This window comes from Typopeltis vanoorti, chromosome 5 (genome assembly GCF_054136105.1).
Source record: "Typopeltis vanoorti isolate ZY-2024b chromosome 5, IOZ_Tvanoo_1.0, whole genome shotgun sequence".
Lineage (NCBI taxonomy): Eukaryota > Metazoa > Arthropoda > Arachnida > Uropygi > Thelyphonidae > Typopeltis > Typopeltis vanoorti.
In genome coordinates, this window is record NC_143553.1 from 32089916 (window position 1) to 32110678 (window position 20763).

The 20763-nt window shown below is 37.8% G+C and overlaps 1 protein-coding gene across 3 annotated transcripts in view; it reads left to right on the forward strand.

Annotated features, from left to right (window-relative positions):
• Nucleotides 1-20763, forward strand: part of LOC150106293 (hexosaminidase D-like) — a 176766-nt gene that overhangs the window by 53435 nt on the left and 102568 nt on the right. For all 3 annotated transcript variants that reach the window (XM_090392314.1, XM_090392312.1, XM_090392313.1), the window contains exon 3: nucleotides 18697-18800. In XM_090392314.1, coding sequence (XP_090248440.1) covers nucleotides 18795-18800 — 6 coding nt within the window. In that variant the 5' untranslated portion in view covers nucleotides 18697-18794. The remainder of the gene's footprint in view (nucleotides 1-18696; nucleotides 18801-20763) is intronic.

Here is a 20763-nt window from a genome sequence, read left to right on the forward strand (position 1 = left end):
GATTACAAGTAAACCCACAGAAGAGCATGGCTATGCACTTCACCAGAAGAATGGTATCTCCTAAAGGGGACATCTTCCTATTTAATACCAAGATTCCATGGAAAACAGAAGCCAAATACTTGGTGTACGACTGGACAGAAGACTAACCTTCAACCACCACATCAAGACCTCATGTGCAAAGGCAGCTAAAGCCATTGCCTAGCTCTACCCCTTAATCAATAGGAACAGTAAACTAAACACCAGGATCAAATTGCTTCTATACCAGCTGATGATTCATCCCATAATCACATATGCTTCTTCATCCTGGAGTCATGCCACCAATACTAATATTCTCAAAAATTACAATGAGTGCAAAACAAATGCCTATGTATGATTCTAAATGCTCCATGGGTTTGTCAGAGATATTCAACTTCATCAGGATACAAATATCCATTATATTTTCTCTTTCCTTCAATCCCTAGCAACAAAGGACTTCTTAAAAATGTCTACACATCCAAATGAACTGTCACAGCAAGCTGCAAACTACAGCGAAACAGCTCTACAAACACAAAAGACCAAAAGCTATATTAATTTCTAATGTAGATTTGTAAGCTCCATACCCTCCTAGGGCCAGAATATAGCTCATAAACTTTTCCTTCACTGTATCCCTATCAGATACTGGAGAGTATAAAAAGCCTCTGGCTTCACCCATAGAACCAGCAACCTGAAACTTTGGTATCTCTCCTGGGTCTGGCTCCCACTGATGAAACCTCAGTAATGGTTGAAACTGGTCTGGGTAGTGGCCCTTCCCATTATGCATTTCATTATACACTTCCAAAAAAGGGGGGGGGGGGTTCTTTGCATTATGGGATACAAGTAGCTCAGATGGGAATATGTTTCACTCACAAAACATTGTCTTTGCTTCCTTGGGAAAAGGATTAAAACGAAGTATAAAATTCCTTGGTATCTTTAACGCATAAAAAACCCAAGGTAAAAAACTTTCTACATTAACTTGGCTTTTTAATGAAAGACTTTCTGCACAGCAATTTCCTCAGGAGTGGAAGGAAGGAAGGAAGGTAAGGTAGTGCCATTGCATAAAGGTGAGGGTAAAATGGAGGTATCAAACTATTCTCTGTTTTGTATTTGTTGTAGTTGTTAAGATTTTGAAGAAACTATAACTACTCGTATACAGGAGTGGGCAGATCAGAGCAATATTATTTATGCTAGTCAGCATGGATTTGTTTAAGGGTGCACTTGTCTTAGTAATCTGGTTGCCTTTTACAATAGGGTAAGAAGAGCAGTGGATGAGGTTAAAGCATCCACTACCTTTTTTTTTTTTTTTTTGCACAGGCATTTGACAGGGTGTCGCATAACAAGTAGTTTTTTAAGTTGTAATATATAGGATTGGATATCTGGTTATTGGATTGGCAACTGGCACATGGTTCAGTATTGGAACTATTACTATACCCTTTATGTCAATGATATTGTTCTGAATTACAAGGTGATATGCAGTTGTGTGTAGGTGATAAGAAGCTTGAGAGGGTTATTAGCAGTGGCATATTTAGGTATTCCCCCCCCCTAGGCCCGCAGAAAGTGCCGCCCCCCTTATGACCTGCCCATAGGCAGGTCATGATCCCAACCTCCGGTGACTGAAGTTGCCATAGAATCCCACTTGCTTCACATCGCATAACTTTCTTCTGGGTGGTGTCATTTTCAATTTCGGACAAAGTGGAAATTATTTCCTTCCATCCTTCACGAAGACTCCAGCAGGCATCATCACGAGCTGACTAACGAGTAGGCAAAGGACGTTTGATTACTTTTGCAGAAGTTTCCAGGTGCTTTCTTAGAACACTCCACCGATGTGTTGAAGATGTGAAAAATACATACAGTTTCTGAAGGACATCAAAAAACGCAGAAGAGCACCGACAATATTTGGCAGCGCAAGTACTAATTAGAGACAGAATGTCCAGTGCACGGTGTAAATTCTGACAATGGATTTATTTCAAGAATTCTTGCATGTAGTCCTGTGTACTTGCCTGACATGTTACTAGCATTATCATTTGCCTTCCCTCTGCAATTTGCTACATCAATTCCAAGCTCGTTTAGTGAAGTCAAAACTGCCTCTTGTAACTCTTCAGATTTGTGACTTACATTAGAAATGAAACGCAAGAAACCCTCCACAGGAGTTCCATGTTCTTTCACATACCGTACAATGAAGGACAGCTGATCAACATGAGAGAGGTCTGGTGTTGAGTCAGCACTTATGGAATAGTACTTAGCTATTTTAAGTTCTTCCATAATAAATTTGATTACTTTCTCGCCCATTATTTTAATAAATTCCTCATACGTGGCAAAGGAAAGATAGGAAACGAAAAGGAAAAAAAAAAGAAAAAAGGAAAAGGTTTCATTTTTTCCTGCTTTTGGCAATGTGCTCAGCAAGAAAGAGATCAAATTCACTAATCCCTATTGCCTTTATGTCAAGTTAACAACAACAATACAGTAGCTTTCCGTGCACGTGTCTCGGTCTGTATAGTTATGCAGAATCTCATTACATGCCAATATGCTTGCAGACTAAACTTACAATGAGAAAAAGAAAAATATTTTTCTACTTGTGAATAATGCGGCATAATAAAATGAGAGCTTGGAAATTTCCACCACCCCTCAAAATTTGTCGCTCTAGACCTGGGCCTATACGGCCTATACCTAAATATGCCACTAGTTATTAGTATTAGTGATGATGTTTTGTTGTTGCTATACTGGGAGAAGTGTAGAGGATGGAAGGGATCTTGGGTGATTTATGATAGAAATTTGATGTATAGAGGACGTAATGCAGAAGTCATATTTTCATAACTTCGTATTATCATAACATTAAAAAAACTTCCAACAACCTTTCTCTAGTTAAATTACTCTGGATTTCTCTAATCCAGAGTAATTTAATAATAAGGTGCGACACCTTTTGGAAATTCGTATATGAAAATATGACTTCTGCATTACTTCAACCTTAGTATCACCTGGGTCTGGTTCCCACTGAAGAGACCTCAATAACGGTCGAAATTGGTCTGGGTAATGACCTTTTCCATAATGTATAGTGTTATACATGTCCACAAGGAGATATGTTTTGCATTATGGGATACTAAGGCAAGTGAGGTGAAGTCATACAAAAACCTTACAAAAACCCAATAAGTCAGCTGGCAATCCAAATAACTACCCTGATAACATTTCTCTGCACTCCTCATAAAAATTTTGAACAGATTATCCTCATTCAGATATCTCCAAAAAGAGATGCAATCTTATCAAATGAACAGGCTGATTTAGATCTGGTAGAAACTGCTGCAACCAGGTCCTAGCAATAACAACTCACCTAGATGCTGAATATCAGAAAGATTTAAAAACATGGATATTATTTCTGGGAAAACTCCTATGTTACTCCTCTTAGCAAACTATTATATTTACAGCTATTTTGCCTGCTTCTGTTTAGGAGTGCCCCTGTTTAAATGTCATTGGCTTTTTACTCACAGATTCTTAGGGCATTGTAGATGTACATTTACCAATAAATATATGTAGCATAAAGGAAGAGAAATTTACACATACTTTTTTCTGGGTGTTGTGGCTTTTCTTCTTTGTGCGATGTGCAAACTACTGCAGTTAGGGTCTTTTGAAAGGAAGTGTGTGGGGAGAGGGATAGGCAATGTGGGAGAATTAAAATAGAAAATGGAAAAAACCCGAGTTTTTTGTATAATATCATCATCAAATTCCTGCCATGTACCCTCAAGGGGTGTACAGGATATGATAGTACTACATGAAAAAAAATTACATCATTACTAACTTCCTACCTACAATTTTCCTCCAAATCAGTCTGTTACTTGTCAAGACTCCAACATTATCAGATCTTATATTTCTATCGTCTAAAGCATTTTGTACCGTATCAATCCACCTATATCTTGGTCTTCCTCTGGGTCATTTTGCTGCCAACCTGGCAGAGAACACTTGTTTTGCTAATCTTTCCTCGCCCATTCTGTTTAAGTGACCATACCACCTAAGATTAGCTCTGCTAACGCATTCCTGGATGCTGAGAATGTCAAGTTCTTTCCTAATATCCTCGTTTTTTAATATGATATTGCCATTGATGCCATCTCTTCACGCCTATAATCTTTCTCAGGACTCTCATATCTGTGGTCTCTAGTCTCTGGTCAAGTGTTTTACTTCTGACCCAGCTCTCAGATCCATAAGTTAAAACTGGTTTGAACACTGTCTTGTACACAGCTAATTTAGTGTTCCGACTGATTTCTCTCTTATTCCATATGAATTTATTCAATTGACTTCCTACTATACCAGCTTTATTGATTCTGTTGACTATTTCCATATTTAATTTACCATCTTTACTAAAAATCGTGCCTAAGTAGGGGAAATGTTTTACTTTTTCCACAGGTTCTCCATTCACAACACAGTTGACATTTTCAATGATTCTGCCTATTTTCATTGTCTTTGTCTTTTTATTGCTGACCTTCATACCATATCTATTACAACAGTTATTCAATTTAGTCAGGGAATCTTGCAGACTTGTAGCAGATTTATTGATAAATATAACATCGTCCGCATAAAGCAAAGAGCTGACATTAACATCTCCAATTTTGATATCATGTTTAATACTGCTTTCCTTCATAATGTGATCCATATAGATAATGAATAACAGAGGGGATAATGTACATCCTTGTCTCACACCAGATTTAACATTAAACCATCTTCCTGTACTTCCTTCAATTCTAACTGCTGACTTACAACTCAAATAAAGACTAAGTATTGCTTGATATAATGCCCCATTGACACCATATAACTGCAGCGTATTGAATAGCTTCTCTCTTGGCACCTTGTCATATGCCTTTTCCAAATCGACAAAACTTAAATACAGATCTTTGTTATATTCCCATGCTTTCTCGACTATTTGTCGTAAAGTGAAGATCTGATCCTGACAGCCTCTATTTGGCCTGAATCCAGCTTGTTCTTCACCCAGCTTTTCTTCCACAATTCTTCTCAATCGTTTCTCAAGTATACTTGCATAGATCTTACCAGGAACACTCAGCAGGGAAATACCTCTGTAATTCTCACATGCAGTTTTATTTCCCTTTTTATATATGGGTACTATGAGAGCTCTACTCCAATCATCGGGAATTCGTCCCTCTGTCCAGGCTTTCTGAACTATGCAGTGCAGCCACTGTAAGACTCTTATACCACCATACTTCAGCATTTCTGGTCGAATATCATCTACTCCTGCTGCCTTTCCACATTTCAAGCCTTTGATGGCTTTTTCTATTTCTAGTATGGATATGTATTCCTGACTGCATGCCTGGTCAGTGTTTTTTACCACTGTGTTGTCATCACTGCTTGTTTCATTTAGCAGTTTTTCAAAGTAATTACTCCATACTTCAAGGATATCTTTTTCTCCCGTTTTCATGTCACCTTTATCATCTCTAATTCCTTTTACAGCACTCTTTCCTCCATTCTTAAGCTTCTTCAACAACCTCCAGAATATTTTGCCACCTTCTTGATATTTATTTTCTATATTCTTGCCAAAGTCCTCCCATGACTTTTGTTTAGCTAGTTTTACACAGTGTTTAGCATTCTTGCATTTGTCTCTATATTCTCTAAGAGCACAAGCTGACTTATTTGACAGGAACTTTTGATATGTTTCTTCTTTTCCTTCACTGCCTCTTTAACTTCCTGTGTCCACCAGGGAGTTCTGATTTTTTTTATCCTTACAGATAACCTCACCACATGCCTCTCTGGCAGAATCAATCAATGTTTTCTTCAGAGTTTGCCACTGAATCTCCAAGGTTTGATTCCTGTTCTCAAACTCTTTCATTTTTTCTTCAATAATCTTTGTGTATTTTAGCCTACAGTTCACATCTGACAGCTGCTCAACTTTTATTCGCTTTAAAAACTTTCTTACATGTTATTCTTTTCAATATGAAATTCAATTTTATCCTGCTCAAGACTAAATAGTGATCACTTCCAATTTCAAATCCTCTGTACACTCTGGTGTCCTGCACCAGGGAGAAAACATCACTATCAACAATAACATAGTCAATGAGACTTTTCTTATTCCTAGCCTCTTCTCTCCATGTGAATTTGTGCACATTTTTATGTTGGAACATGGTGTTAGTAATAACCAGTCCATGTCCTGAGCAGAAATCTAACAGATATTTGCCATTATTATTAGCTTTTCTCTTTTCTACAAATTTTCCCAAAATATTTTTGTATGTCTCACAATCATTTCCTGCTCTGCTATTTAGATCCCCAACAAGGACCAACTTTTCATTTTTCATTGTGTCAGTTGCTTTTTCTAAAGCCTCAAAAAATTCCTCCACTTCTACCTTAGTAGAACCTTCTGTGGGACCATAGGCACAAATAAGTCTCATTGTTCAGTTCCCCATTCTCATATTTGCCCACATTACTCTACTTTAGACTGACTGCCATTCAAGAAGATTAGCCTCGTATTTTGTGTTGAATACTATGGCTACTCCTTCTTTTCCTTGATTGTCATTGCCTGAATATAACATTTTGTATTTATTGCTCAGAAAGATCTCGCCAGTTTTGGTCTTTTAATATATATATACTTATTATATTACTAGGGATGAGCGGAGTATTTTTTATATAGGGTGGGAAAGGGTGAAAGGGGTTGAAAACAGCAACTGATTTTTTGAGGGGGGGGGTGCTCTCTGTTTCGACTATGCTTGGTCGTCATCTGAACACATGGAGGAAGTGGATGCTATGTCAGGTCAGTTAGGTGTTTCTGCTTTTGAAGTGTTTATGTTATTGCCTATTGGTCAGGGTTGTGACCTCAATTTTACGTTGTGAAGCTTCCAAACATCGGAGATTATGTAGGGCCTGTGGACATTGATAGAGTTCGCATCACATTTTATGGCTATTGTTTCCGATATTCTAAGCATTGTTTCATTGTCTTGTATGTCTACTATGATGGCCTTGTTGATCTATGTATGTTTTTGTTCAAGGGCGTGAAAAGCTATTTCTGTTTTCCCTGTGCTTTGTATTTGATTTTTCTTTTTAATGTTGCATTTTTTAGTGTTTAAATGTACTGGAATAGGGATGTTACAATCTCGGAAGTGATCTTGTAGTCTTGTCCATAAAGACCTGTGGTGGAACCTGTGTGGGTGATATCACAGTCTTTTTGGCAGGGAAATTTATAGACACGTTGTGGTGTTCAAATCTTTCTTTTTGTGTGTGAGATTTAGTGGGTGTTTTAGGAGATTTGCCAATTTTTGGTTTGTGGTGAATACCAGTTTGTAGTCAGTATGTTTGATGATGTATTTATAGGCTTTGTATGTATTTTGGGTGTATGGTAGTTTGATAATTTTTTTGTGTTGGGAAGTTTGTTTTGGTACTTGGGTTGTTTTGGCGGGTTTTAGCCGTCCTGTTTGTGTAATTTATCAGTTGTCTAGGATAGTTGCGATTTTTGAAGATCTGTGTTAGTTTTTTTATTTCTGTGTTTAGATTACTATGATTGGTTGAAAATTTGTAAGCGTTTATGAATTGTGATAAGATGACCGATTTTTTAACGGAATATGGATGGTATGAGTGGAAATGGAGGTTAGTTTCTGATATGCGAGGGTTTGTGGCATATTTTCGTGGCTATTTTGTTGTATGTTCTGATTAAAGTCAAGTTTAAGAAATTGATGGATTTGTTCTGTTCGGTTTCTATGGTGAATTTTAGTCTGTTGCTGTAACTGTTTAGGGACGCTTTTAAGGTGGTGATGTGTGTAGGATTTCCAATGCACAGAATATCATCCACGTATCTGCCATAAAAGGTGATGCAGGGGGGGGGGGGGGAGCAGAATAGAATCACCCCCCGGGCATCACCTTTTATGGCAGATATAGGGGATGATATTCTGTGCATTGGAAATCCTACACACACATCACAACCTTAAAAGCATCTCTAAACAGTTACAGCAACAGACTAAAATTCACCATAGAAACCGAACAGAACATATCCATCAATTTCTTAAACTTGACTTTAATCAGAACATACAACAAAATAGCCACGAAAATATGCCACAAACCCTCGCATATCAGAAACTAACCTCCATTTCCACTCATACCATCCATATTCCGTTAAAAAATCGGTCATCTTATCACAATTCATAAATGCTTACAAATTTTCAACCAATCATAGTAATCTAAACGCAGAAATAAAAAAAACTAACACAGATCTTCAAAAATCGCAACTATCCTACATAACTAATAAAATACGCAAACAGGACAGCCAAAACAAACTTCCCAATACAAAAAATTATCAAACTACCATACACCCAAAACACATACAAAGCATATAAATACATCTTCAAACATACTGACTAACAAACTGGTATTCACCACAAACCAAAAATTAACAAATCTCCTAAAACCCACTAAATCTCACACACAAAAAGAAAGATTTGAACACCACAACGTAGCCTATAAATTTCCCTGCCAAAAAGACTGATATCACCTGCACAGGTTCCACCATCAGGTCTTTATGGACAAGACTACAAGAACACTTCTGCTATTGTAACATCCCTATTCCAGAGCATTTAAACACTAAAAAACGCAACATCAAAAAGAAAAATCGAATACAAAGCACAGGGAAAACAGAAATAGCTTTTCACACCCTTGAACAAAAATATACCCTACAGATCGACAAGGCCATCATAGTAGACAAGACAATTAAACAATGCTTAGAATATCGGAAACAATAGCCATAAAATGTGACACGAACTCTATCAACGTCCACAGGCCCTACATAATCTCCGATGTTTGGCAGCTTCACAACGTAAAATTGAGGTCACAACCCCGACCAATAGGCAATAACTCAAACACTTCAAAAGCAGACACACTTAACCGACCTGACATAGCATCCACTTCCTCCATGTGTTCAGACGACGACCAAGCATAGTCGAAACAGACTGCACTCCATCAACCCCCTTTTCCCACAACTCCCCCCCCTCAAAAAATCAGTTGCTGTTTTCAACCCTTTCCCACCCTATATAAAAAAACGCTCCGGTCATCCCTTATAATATATACATGTATGTATATATATTATACAATAAAACCTGGGTTTTTTCCATTTTCTATTTTAAATCTCCTACATTGCCTACCCCCCCACACACACTTCCTTCCAAAACACCCTAACTGCAGTAGTTTGCACATTGCAGAAAGAAGAAAAGCCACAACACCCAGAAAAAAGTATGTGTAAATTTCTCTTCCTTTATGCTACATATATTTATTGGTAAATATACATCTACAATGCCCTAAGAATCCGTGAGTAAAAAGCCAATTACATTTAAACAGGGGCACTCCTAAACAGAAGCAGGCAAAATAGCCGTATATGTAATAATGATTTAAAAACAGCTTTTATCAGCTTAACATTGGCCTATGATACTGTATGAACGAAATGCTTACTGAATAGAGAGGTTGGCCAGTGTGAGAGGAATGAGAGTAAGTGTAAGAGAACATCAGATAGCAAAGGGGAGAGAGGAAGGCAGGAGAATGGGAGAGACAGGGGAAGAAAGAAAATTTCAGAAAATTGTGAGAGTGTAGAAGCAAGGGAGAGAAGAAGGCGAGAGAATGGGAGAAAGAGAGTGGAAGAGAGAAAACTGCAGAAAGATGAGTGTGGAAGCAAGGGGCAGAGAGGAAGGAGGGAGAGTGAAAGACGAAGGAGAGAGAGATTGGAAGCTGTAAGAGTTGGATACCAGTGAGAAGAGGATGAATGAATTTGTTTGGAGTGTCATGTATAGGGATTCGATGATTTGGGGTGTGTGCAGAGGAGTGCTTTGCCTGGGTGGCAATGGCAGTGAGAAGTAGGTGAAAGCGTGAAGGGATAGTAATGGTGGAGAATATGACTTGAGGGTTAATGTGAATTGTGCAGCATGAGATTTGAGGTTGATGTTGGACATACTGCAGCAGAAATTTGTTGTCTGAGGAAAGATAGTGAGCGTGTTGCCCTGGTATGATGATGCAGAGTGGAGAAGAAGAGCAGTGATGATAAATGAGATGATAGCAAGAATGTGCAGGAAAAGAGGTCTTGAAATATATGGATGCAGGGAGTACATTTGCATGCAGAGGCCTGCATTACACTTGAATGCAGGTATTTGGAGAGACTGTTGTTTTCTGGGCAGACAAGTGAGTGTATCAGGACAGGGAAACTAGAATTGCACAGGTGGAATGTTGCAGGGATGACTTCATATGGGGAGAGTGACTGAGAAAAAAAAGGGATTACATCAGAGTACACTATATTACAGATCCAAGTGGAGTATGAGGGAAGTAATAATAGCTGTAAGAATACTGGCAATACATTAGTTTTTCTGTATACAAATGCTAGGAGCATTAGGAATAAAGGGAATGAGTTTGAGGCATTGATTCACTCAGTCTCTCGAGTAGTTGTTGGTATCAGTGAAAGTTGGTTAACCTAGGAGGATGTTCTAACAGGGATAGAAATCAAAGGATATGGCATATTTCTGCAGGATAGGGAAGGTAGAAATGGTGGTGGAAGGTTACTTATGATAAGAGATGAATTGTCTGCTCTCAGGGCAGAGAATGTCGGTGAAAATAATAGCTTAGTATCACCTCTGGATCTGACTCCCACTGAAGAGAACTCAATCAAGGTCAAAATTGGTCTCGGTATTGGCTTTGAGAGAATATGGTGTGAGATACATATTTATAAGACAAAATATTTAGTGGGATGTTCCTCCAGACCAGGGAATATAGATGATGAGCAGGAATATTTAGGCAAATTAGCTATAAAAATGTGTATAGCAATGACAGATTGTACCAAAAGTGAAGATAATAAAGCATTTTGTAATCAAATGGATGACAAAAGAAATAAAAGGGGAATTGCAGAAGAGAAAAAGAGATTATGGAAGACATGTGAAGAGAGGTGGAGAGCAAGTACATTAGAAATTTTTATTATTATTATTACTATTACGGGCAGCTCCAAGGAGACCCTAGACTCATCGAGGGAGGCCCAACATCATGTCAAGAACAACTATTCAACATTCACACAGTATCTATCATACTTCACCTTGAACTCATTTACAGTCATGGCACCCACAACAGACTCTGGCAGCTTATTCCACTCATTTACCACTCTCCAAGTAAAAAACCTAGCTCTAACACCCTTGCTAACCACACTCTTGCCAAGCTTCCATGGATGGTCCCTAGTCCTCCCACTACCAGTCCTATTCTCAAAAATATCTTCTGAATTAATCTTATAGAAACCCTTCAGTAATTTGAATGTCTCAATCATATCGCCCCTTTTTCGCCTTTCAACCAATTTCTGCAGCCCACAAATCTTCAACCTGTTCTCATAAGGTTCATTCCATAATCTTGCTATTATCTTGGTCACTCATCTCTGGATCCTCTCCACCTCCTCCCCATCGAGAAGAAACCGTGGCGCCCATATCTGGGCACAGTAGTCTAGATGGGATTTTATCACGGCTCAATACAGAGGAACAATAACCTGGTTGTCTCTGCTTGTTAAAGTATTTTTCAGCAACCAAGTGATTTGATGAGCTGATTTAGCCACTTTTGCAGTGTGCCCCCCCCCCCCCTAAATTTCAACTCCCTATCCACCAACACTCCCAAATCCCTAGCCTCATCGATCTCCTGGAGTACGGTTCTGCCAATGTGATATACTGCTGCTAATCTTTTCACCCCAAAATGCATAACCTTATACTTTGCCACATTAAATTGACATCCATTTACCTTAGCCCAGTCCTCCAAACTATCCAAATCATCTTGCAAAATTTTGACATCCTGTGCACTCACTATTGCTCTACCCAACTTTGCATCATCAGCAAACAAGTGAACACTTCCTCTCAGATCCTTTCCTATATCGTTAATGAACAAATTGAAAAGTAGTAGTCCAAGAACAGAGCCCTGCGGCACACCACTAGTCACAAGCCGTCTTTTGGACTCTACTCCTGAATAAACCACTCTCTGATATCTCCATCAACTACCCTCCTATCCATCTCACCGACCCTATATCTATCCCCATATGCTGCAGTTTACTGATTAGAATTCCATGTGGTATCCTGTCACAGGCCTTAGCAAGGTCCAGTAGAATCACTGTAAACCCATTACCCTTATCCAGTTCAGCAGTCACTGTGTTATAAAACGTAAGCAAGTTACTGAGGCATGATCTACCCATCACAAAAACATGTTGTCCCCCGTACAGTATCCCATTTTCATCTGTCCAATCCTGTATTTTTCTCTTGACTATTTTCTCCAAGACCTTGACAACAATTTCTGATATGCTGATCGGCCGGTAATTTTCAACAGCAGTCTTGTAACCTCCTTTATGCAGTTGAACTATTTTCCCCTCTTTCCACCCCCTTGGGACTAACACAGACCCGAGACTCAAATTAAACAAAATGGTCAAAGGCACTGACAATTCTTTAGCTGCTACTCGTACGACACGAGCTGATATACCATCCAATCCCGCAGATGAATTGACACTGAGGTTTTGTAATAGACTATTCACCTCCATTTCATTCACCACAATTCCCGTATAAGCTGTTCGTTCTTCCATTTCTGCAATGTCACTACCAGGATGATGTGCTCATGCAAAGTGCTCACTCAGTAATTCTACTATATCAACTGATTCGTTACCTCCCTACCATCGGCATTCTTTAAAATCATTCTGCCATATAAGTTTTTTCTTTTACTTGCAACATATTGAAAAAACTGTTTGGGATTCTCTTTAGCCTACATGGCTAATGTTCTTTCATAATCTGCTTTTGCATTTCTTACCACGCTTGTTATCCTTCTGGCCTGGGCTTTATACCGTTCATTTGCCTGCTGGTCACCTTTTTCCTTAAATTCCCTCTACAGTTGTTTCTTTTTTTGCAGCTCAACTTAATGGTGTTATTCATCCATTTAATCCCTACTTGATTTATTATTCGGACTCTAGGTATACAGTCAGCCATTGCCTCCTGCAAACACTTCTTAACCGCCTCCCATGCACTATCAACATCCAGCCCTTGCAGTTTTACATGCCATGGCACTGAACTAATCAAACTCCTAAGCTTGTCATACTTACCAGCCCAATAATTTCACATGTACCCTGTCTTAATTGTAAATTCCACACCTTTAGCCACCTCCCAAGTTAAGACCCTATGATCACCCTCACCAATTGGTAGCAATGTAGTCATATTCGTTATAGTCAAATCCTCAGATGCAATTACTAAGTCAAGCACTCTCTGACCCCTAGTATTTTCCATTACATGCTGTCGCAGATAGTTATCCCTTAATAACTGCATAAAATCCAATTCCTTCCTCCAATGTATCCTCTCCTCCTTCCAATCAATGCTACCATAGTTGAAATCTCCCCTATTAATTACCCTCCTCCCACTCATTTCTTCTATTTGCTTATGCATACTATCTCCACCATATTTTCCATCACCTGGTCTATAGCAGCACCCAATTGTATATTTTGTTCTGCTAGCCTTAATCTCACACCAAATGGCCTGCAATTCAACTTCTATTCTCTTTGGCTGCAGTTCATCAGCTATCATCAGTAATACTCCTCCCCCCATTTTATTGTCCCTGTCATTCCTGAACACACTATACCCCTTACTGATTTAGCCACTTTTGCAGTATGTCCCCTAAACATCAATTCCCTAACCATCAACACTCCCAAATCCCTAGCCTCATCAATCTCCTGGAGTACGGTTCCACCAATGTGATATACTGCTGCTAATCTTTTCACCCCAAAATGCATAACCTTTCACTTTGCCACATTAAATTGACATCCATTTTTCTTGCCCAGTCCTCCAAACTATCCAAATCATCTTGCAAATTTCCATCACCTGGTTGGTAGCAGCACTATGTGGCAAGTAGGAGGAAAAATTATAGTGGACAGATTATACTGGCCACCAAAAAAAAAAAAATTTTCTGCTGATTATGATCTGACACTTGTTTTTTTACTAATTTGGGTGTGCTGATTTCAAATATCAAACCCATTTTTCTCTATCACGTCAGGTTTTTCCTCTATGGCATTTTCTTTTTGCTAATTTGTAAGTTTTTGATAGTTTTTTGGAGGCAGTACTATTTAGAGGATCAAAAAAATCGCTTTTTTAATATTATTTTCTAAAAGTATGTACTTTTAAAAATCTGTTCCTAACTTTTTATCAAGAGATTCGAAAAATTCCCGAAGATATAGCCTATTATTCAAAGTGGTGCGCAGATCAGAATCGGAGCGCTCACCGCTCTCGCTTGTCAAGACTTAAAAACTATGGAAGATCAGTACCAAGGAAGATGGGATTCTCACATGATGGCCAACTACTGTTGGAGTATTCAAAGGGATTGCCAAAACAGAATACACAGCAGAAATCGCTACAAACAAAAATTTATTCCCTGAAACTCGTGTAAGTAAAATTATTATTTTGTTATAAATATTCTTGTAATTTTTAATGATTATTGTTAAGTAGTTATGTATCTAATTATCAGCTTCTCTCGCATTTAAAGCGCCAGTACGTGCCGTTGCAGGTTCTTACGCATTTATTTGTTTACTAACAAGCGAGAACGGTGAGCGCTCTGATTCTGATCTGCGCACCACTTTGAATAATAGGCTATATCTTCGGGAATTTCTTGATAAAACGTTAGGAACAGATTTTTAAAAGTACATAGTTTCAGAAAATAATATTAAAAAATCGATTTTTTTGATCCTCTAAATAGTACTGCCTCCAAAAAACTAACAAAAACTTACAAATTAGCAAAAAGAAAATGCCATAGAGGAAAAACCTGATGTGATAGAGAAAAATGGGTTTGATATTTGAAATCAGCACACCCAAATTAGTAAAAAACAAGTCTCATATAAAAGTCAGCAAAAATTGTGTTGGACTGTGTTATCTTTCTGGCTGGAGATGAGAATTGGATGACCAAAACAGATGACATAGCTCAGCAATTTAATGATCACTTTAATCGAGTGTTCTATCCTAGGACTACAGGCTTTATTCCTAGAAGGATAATGAGCAGTGAAGTGTTAGAAGTGATTGAAGAGGATATGTTTAGAATTCTGAGTATGCTAATTGTCAGTAAGATGGGTGGGAGTCTAGATGGAATTTCACCACGTGTTTTAATGAGAATATGCTGTGGAACTGACTATGGTATTAACTTAGCTGTTTAATGAAAGTCTTGCAATGGGACAGGATTATGGAGAGTGGAAGGAGGGTAAGATAGTGCTATTGCATAAGGATTGTGGTAGAATGGAGGTATCAAACTATAGACCCGTTTCTGTATCTTCTGCAGTTATGATTTGGGTGAAATTGGTAAGAACTGTATACAGGATTGGGCATATGAGTGTAATATTATTTATGCAGGGTAGCATGAATTTGTTAAATAATGCTCTTGTTTTAGTAATCTGGTTATTACCTTTTACCAGGGTGACAGGTTGCCACACAACAAGTTGATATTTAAGTTGCATCATATGGGTTTGGAAGAAAGGTGGAAGAAGATAGTGAAACAGGTATCAGACATCAACGGGCAGTGAGCCCATGATTCGTGATGATGATGATATGGGTTTGGATATCATGTTAGTGGATTGTATTGGTGATTGGCTCTCTTATAGATATCAGAGAGTTATATATGGAGGAGCAGTATCAGGAATAGGAGGTTACAAGTGGAGTTCCACAGGGTTCAGTCCTGGGGCTGTTGACAATCTTTATATTAGTGATATTTTCACAGTTCTACAGGTTCAGTGTTTTGCAGATGATGTGAAGCTTTGGAGGGTTATTAGTGTTTTGGCTCGTCAAGAGGATTTGAATAAGCTGGAAAGCTGGGCAAATAAATGTGGATGTCAGTTTAACACAACTAAATGTAAGGTTTTAAAATTTGGAATCCACAGATGGAATGCTTCATACTCACTTGGTGAAGTTATACTGGAAGAAGTAGAGAAAGCAGGGGATCTTGGGGTGATTCTGGATAGAGATTTGAAGTTTCAAGGACATATTGCAAAAGTTGTGAAGACATCTCAGAGAATTACAGCAATGTTGAGGTGAACATTAACCATGTGTGCTAGTTTCGTTGTAAAGGGTACAGAGCCAGATAACAAAAATTATATCAGGACTCTACAACATTGATTATGAGGATAGACTTGAGGGCATGCAGAGTTTGGTTTAAAGAAGGCAAAGAGGAGATACGAACCAGACATTTAATCTGTGGAAGGGTTATTATTGTATTAACACTGAATAGATTTTTCATATGGTAGAACGAGGGAAAGGAACAAAGACAAGTGCATGAACTGCCACAAGGATCTGTTCTTGCCCCAAATCTGTTCTACCTGTATGCAAGTGACATCCTGCCAACAATCAGTCAAAAGTCTATACTAATGGCATAGTATTTACCTCCCAAGACAACATCTTCAAATACTTTGAGGAATTGAGCAAAGATCTGAGTTTACTGCAAAACTATGTTGAAACTTGTGAACTCTCTCCAAACCCAGCAAAACTGTTGTTTCAGCATTCCACCTAAATAACCACAAGGCTCATAGAAAACTTAACTTCTGCAACATTACTCTAATTCATGAATGCTACCTTGGTGTCATACTAGATCACAGCCTCACATACTGACAGTATTTGGAAAAAAAACTAAATTAAAGATACCTGCCAGGCACAACTCAAAGTTGTAATGCTTCAACTTTAGAACAGCAGCCCAGTGGCCAAGTCTCACTAGTTTGGAACGATGTCACCACATGACTGTTGTGGACACATAGCTCAACATAACAATGAGAACTATCTCTGATACCTCTTCCATGACTGCCTGTCCTTCCCACATAACTCCTTCATGCTTCTTAAAAGAAGCCACAATCAAATAAAAAAATAATAAGTAAGTAAATAAATAAATAAAATCAGAAAAATCATCACCTTCTCATATACCAAGATATTTTGTCACTTCCAGCTTGCTGCCTTGTTTCTATATCTCCCATCTGGCTCATGGAAACACTAGATGATGGTCCTCAGATTTACATTTTGCAACATTATACTGGCATCCCCACTCCTGTGCCCATTCATTCACCCATTCACATCTTCTCTACTCTTCATAGTTCATCCCAATTTTTGCATCATCTGCATAAACAGCTGAATATCTCCATCCAAATCTTTGCCAATATCATTAACATGCAGGTTAAACAGTAATGGCCCTAAAACAGACCCCTGAGGCACACACAACTAGTGACTTTCCTCTTCCAGGATATTGCTTCCCCATACATAACTTGCTGAGACCTAGCAGATAGCCAGTCTCCGATTCAGTGCACTAATCTGATATCCCATCCCTTCCACTCTAGTTTGACTATGAATTCATCATGCTGTAATCTATCAAAAGCATTTGCAAAATCTAAGTACTGTATACTACTGTGTATCCCTCTCCTATGTCCAAGGAAGTTGTCACCTTATTGTAATAAATAAGTCGATTACCAAAACATGACCTCCCTTTAGCAAATCCATGCTGTCCATCAAAGATAATTCCATTGTTGTGAACCCAATTCTGGATCCTAGTTCTCACCAGATTCTCCAACAACCTAACCACAACACTGACAGACAGATAGGTCTATAATTTGATGCCTGAGTTCTATCACTTCCCTTATGAAGCGGCACAATCTTGCTCTCTTTCCACTCCTTTGGAACTCGACCCCGTGCAACACTCGTATTAAAAAAATATGTCAAGGCAGATGTCAACTCCCTGGCACATTCCTACAAAATTTGTGATGTATTATCAAATCCCACAGCCTTATTAATATCAAGTTAGCTCAATTTCCCCATATACCTCTTGCTCATTTGCAGTAAGTCTCTCCTTCTCATCATCAGCTACTCTCAAACTCTTCATGATGTCAGATTCATAAGAATGAAAGACCTTTATGAACTTTTGTCTCATTGAATACACACATTTTTAATAATATTGCTTTTCATAAGCTAGATCAACTGTGGCATATGTGTGTGTATAAGTGGCAGCAAAAAGTGGTATTGGTCTTTAGATATTTTTGTTATTATTTTTTAGGATTTTAGGAAAGAAGAATTTCAGATATTTGTTTTCATTAATATAGAAATACAGTAGGTCCCCCGTATCCGCAGGGTTTGGTTCCATCTTCTTCCGCGGATACCTGAAACTGCGGATAGTAGTGAACCCTATATGTACTAGGCTTTTTCCTATACATAAATACTTATGACAAAGTTTAATTTATAAATTATGCACAGTAAGAGATTAACAACATTAACTAATAATAAAACAGAACAATTATAACAGCATACTGTAATAAAGTTATGTGAATGGAATCTTAGCAACCTCGGATGTGTGTGTAGGCTTCTCCACCTTTGCAACGAGTTTCCCTGGTGTTGGACAATCGCTGCGATCAGCTGAACTGTCTATTATTAAAAGAAAGAGCCATACAGCTTCATTTCGGCGATGTGAAATTACATAAGCAAAGTGTATATTAGGTCCAACATTATTTCAAAGCCGAATGTTTGTAGAGACTATGAAAGTTTCGTAAGTTGACCTTTCGTATGCTAATATCTTTGGACCTGGGTTGACCGCGGATACAGGGGTCCTACTGTACTTTATTTTTTTAATTAAGAAAAAAGTTAATGTTCATATCTGTATATGCAGGTATATTTCACAAAAGTTACCTTAATAATAAATGTATATTTTATTTTCTGTCATATATTATTCATCTAGGACATTCTTAGAAAGGACATTTTAAAACTTATTTCTGAAGTTCAAAATGAAATAAAAATTATCAAACACAAAAATTTCCTCGCAAAGAAGGGTAACTAATGTTTGTAAGTTTCATTAATTTTAAAAATTTATACATTTAAATGAAAATTTTTCTGTTTAAAGTTGTATAGTATTGACAAAATTTTTGTTGAATATTCTTCACTTTTTTGCATATCTAATGATCTTTGCAGTAACTACTACAGGGACACAATATCAAACTTTGTTACAGTACAGATTTGGTTGTTTGGAATAATTGGTTGTTGAGTAATGTTTTAATGTTAACATAATCAATAAAACTGCAAATAAGATATTGGATTAATCAATTTTCTTACCTTTCTGATTTTAGCTAGTGGTTAGTGCATATAATTACTAAAATTGCAGCTATCAAATCGATACCATCCAGAGTACTAATATCTTGTTGATAACCTTGCATGGGTGAGATAAAAAAAAACAAAAAAAAAGAATTCATTATCAGTCATTCAAACTATGTTATTAATCACTTCACTGTATAGCAAATTAAGAAACTTTCAATTAAGGAAAACAAAAAATTTAAATACAGTAATCTATCATTTATCTGACCCCATTGGGAAAAAGGCAATTTGAAGATTTGTTAACTTGAAGGTATGCTTCATGCACTACAGGGAAGCACTACTCTTGGGAGAAATGCATGCTTTTCATGTTATTGTTAAATTAAAATATAATTACTGAATCTTTTTGCTTTCATCGATTTGGAAAAAAAATAGCAAATAAAATTTTTAGCATAATGACTTTCTCGCAAGCAAACAAAAAAGGTAGCCATTAGAAAATTCCTGAAGCAGGGATAATTATAACAAACTGTAAACAATAACTGTATGAGTTGATGTGTCAATGCAGGGAAACTAGAATTATCTGGGTGGATTATTATTATGGCCTTCATGGATGGTAGCAAGGGTGGCTATATTCTGGGAATAGGTGCTTGGGAGAAGGGGGAATACATCAGGTAATGCTGAGTCCATTGGAGTCTGGAAGGGATAATGATAGGTATGGAAACAGGGACATTTTTATCCTTTCTACTAATGCCAGGAGTATCCGGAATAAGAAAGATGAATTGGTGGCACCAATAGCATTAGCCTCTCTGAAGATTATTAGGATGTGGTTGACTGAAGATGATAAAATAACAGGAATAGAAGTAGCAGGGTACAGCATTTTTCGACAGGATAGGAAGAGAAAATGCAGTGGTTGAATACTGCTTATGATAAGTGATGACTTATGTCCTCTAAGAGCGAAGGCTTTAGAAGGAAATAACACTAATGATTTTGAAACCATATGGTGTGAGATAGAGGTGGGCAAGATAGGATATTTAGTGGGGTGTTGCTACAAGCCAGGGAGCATAGAGGGTGAGGAGCAGGAGATGTTTAGGAAGTTGAGCTTGGCAAATGCAAGAAGAATGATTGTTATGGTTGATTTTGCTATGGCAGTATAAATTGGGAAGAGGAAACTGTAGTAAAAAAGGAATGGGATATCTAGAATTCTTGATGGACGAATATCTTAGGCAACATGTGGTAGAAGAAACACAAGGTTCAAGAGTTTTGGATTTGTCATAGCATCAGAAGAGCTGATTATAACTAAGATGGCATCTCACACCTCAGTTGAAAAGAATGACCATGTGGTTTTGATATGGAAGATGAATAGACATGGAGTATTAAAGAGAAAAATTATTAAGGAATTTATGTGTAATTATAAGGCAGGTGATTATAATAGTCTTAAATATTAACTTGAGGCAGGGGAAGTTCCAAGGAGGGAGGAATTGGAAGAGTGAAATATCATTAGCTCTTGGGAAATTGTTAAGGAATATTTGTTAGCATCAATAGTAAGCTGCATTCCATGAGTGAAAAAGAGGACACAATTTGGTATAAAGTGGAGGACAAACTATCAAACAGGAACTGCAGGTAAAAAAAAGAGGTTTTGGAAGAGATATAAAGAGAGGGGGTGGAGAGCAGATGCATGAATAATATGACTCAGGCTGGGAGAGTGACTAGTATGGTAAGG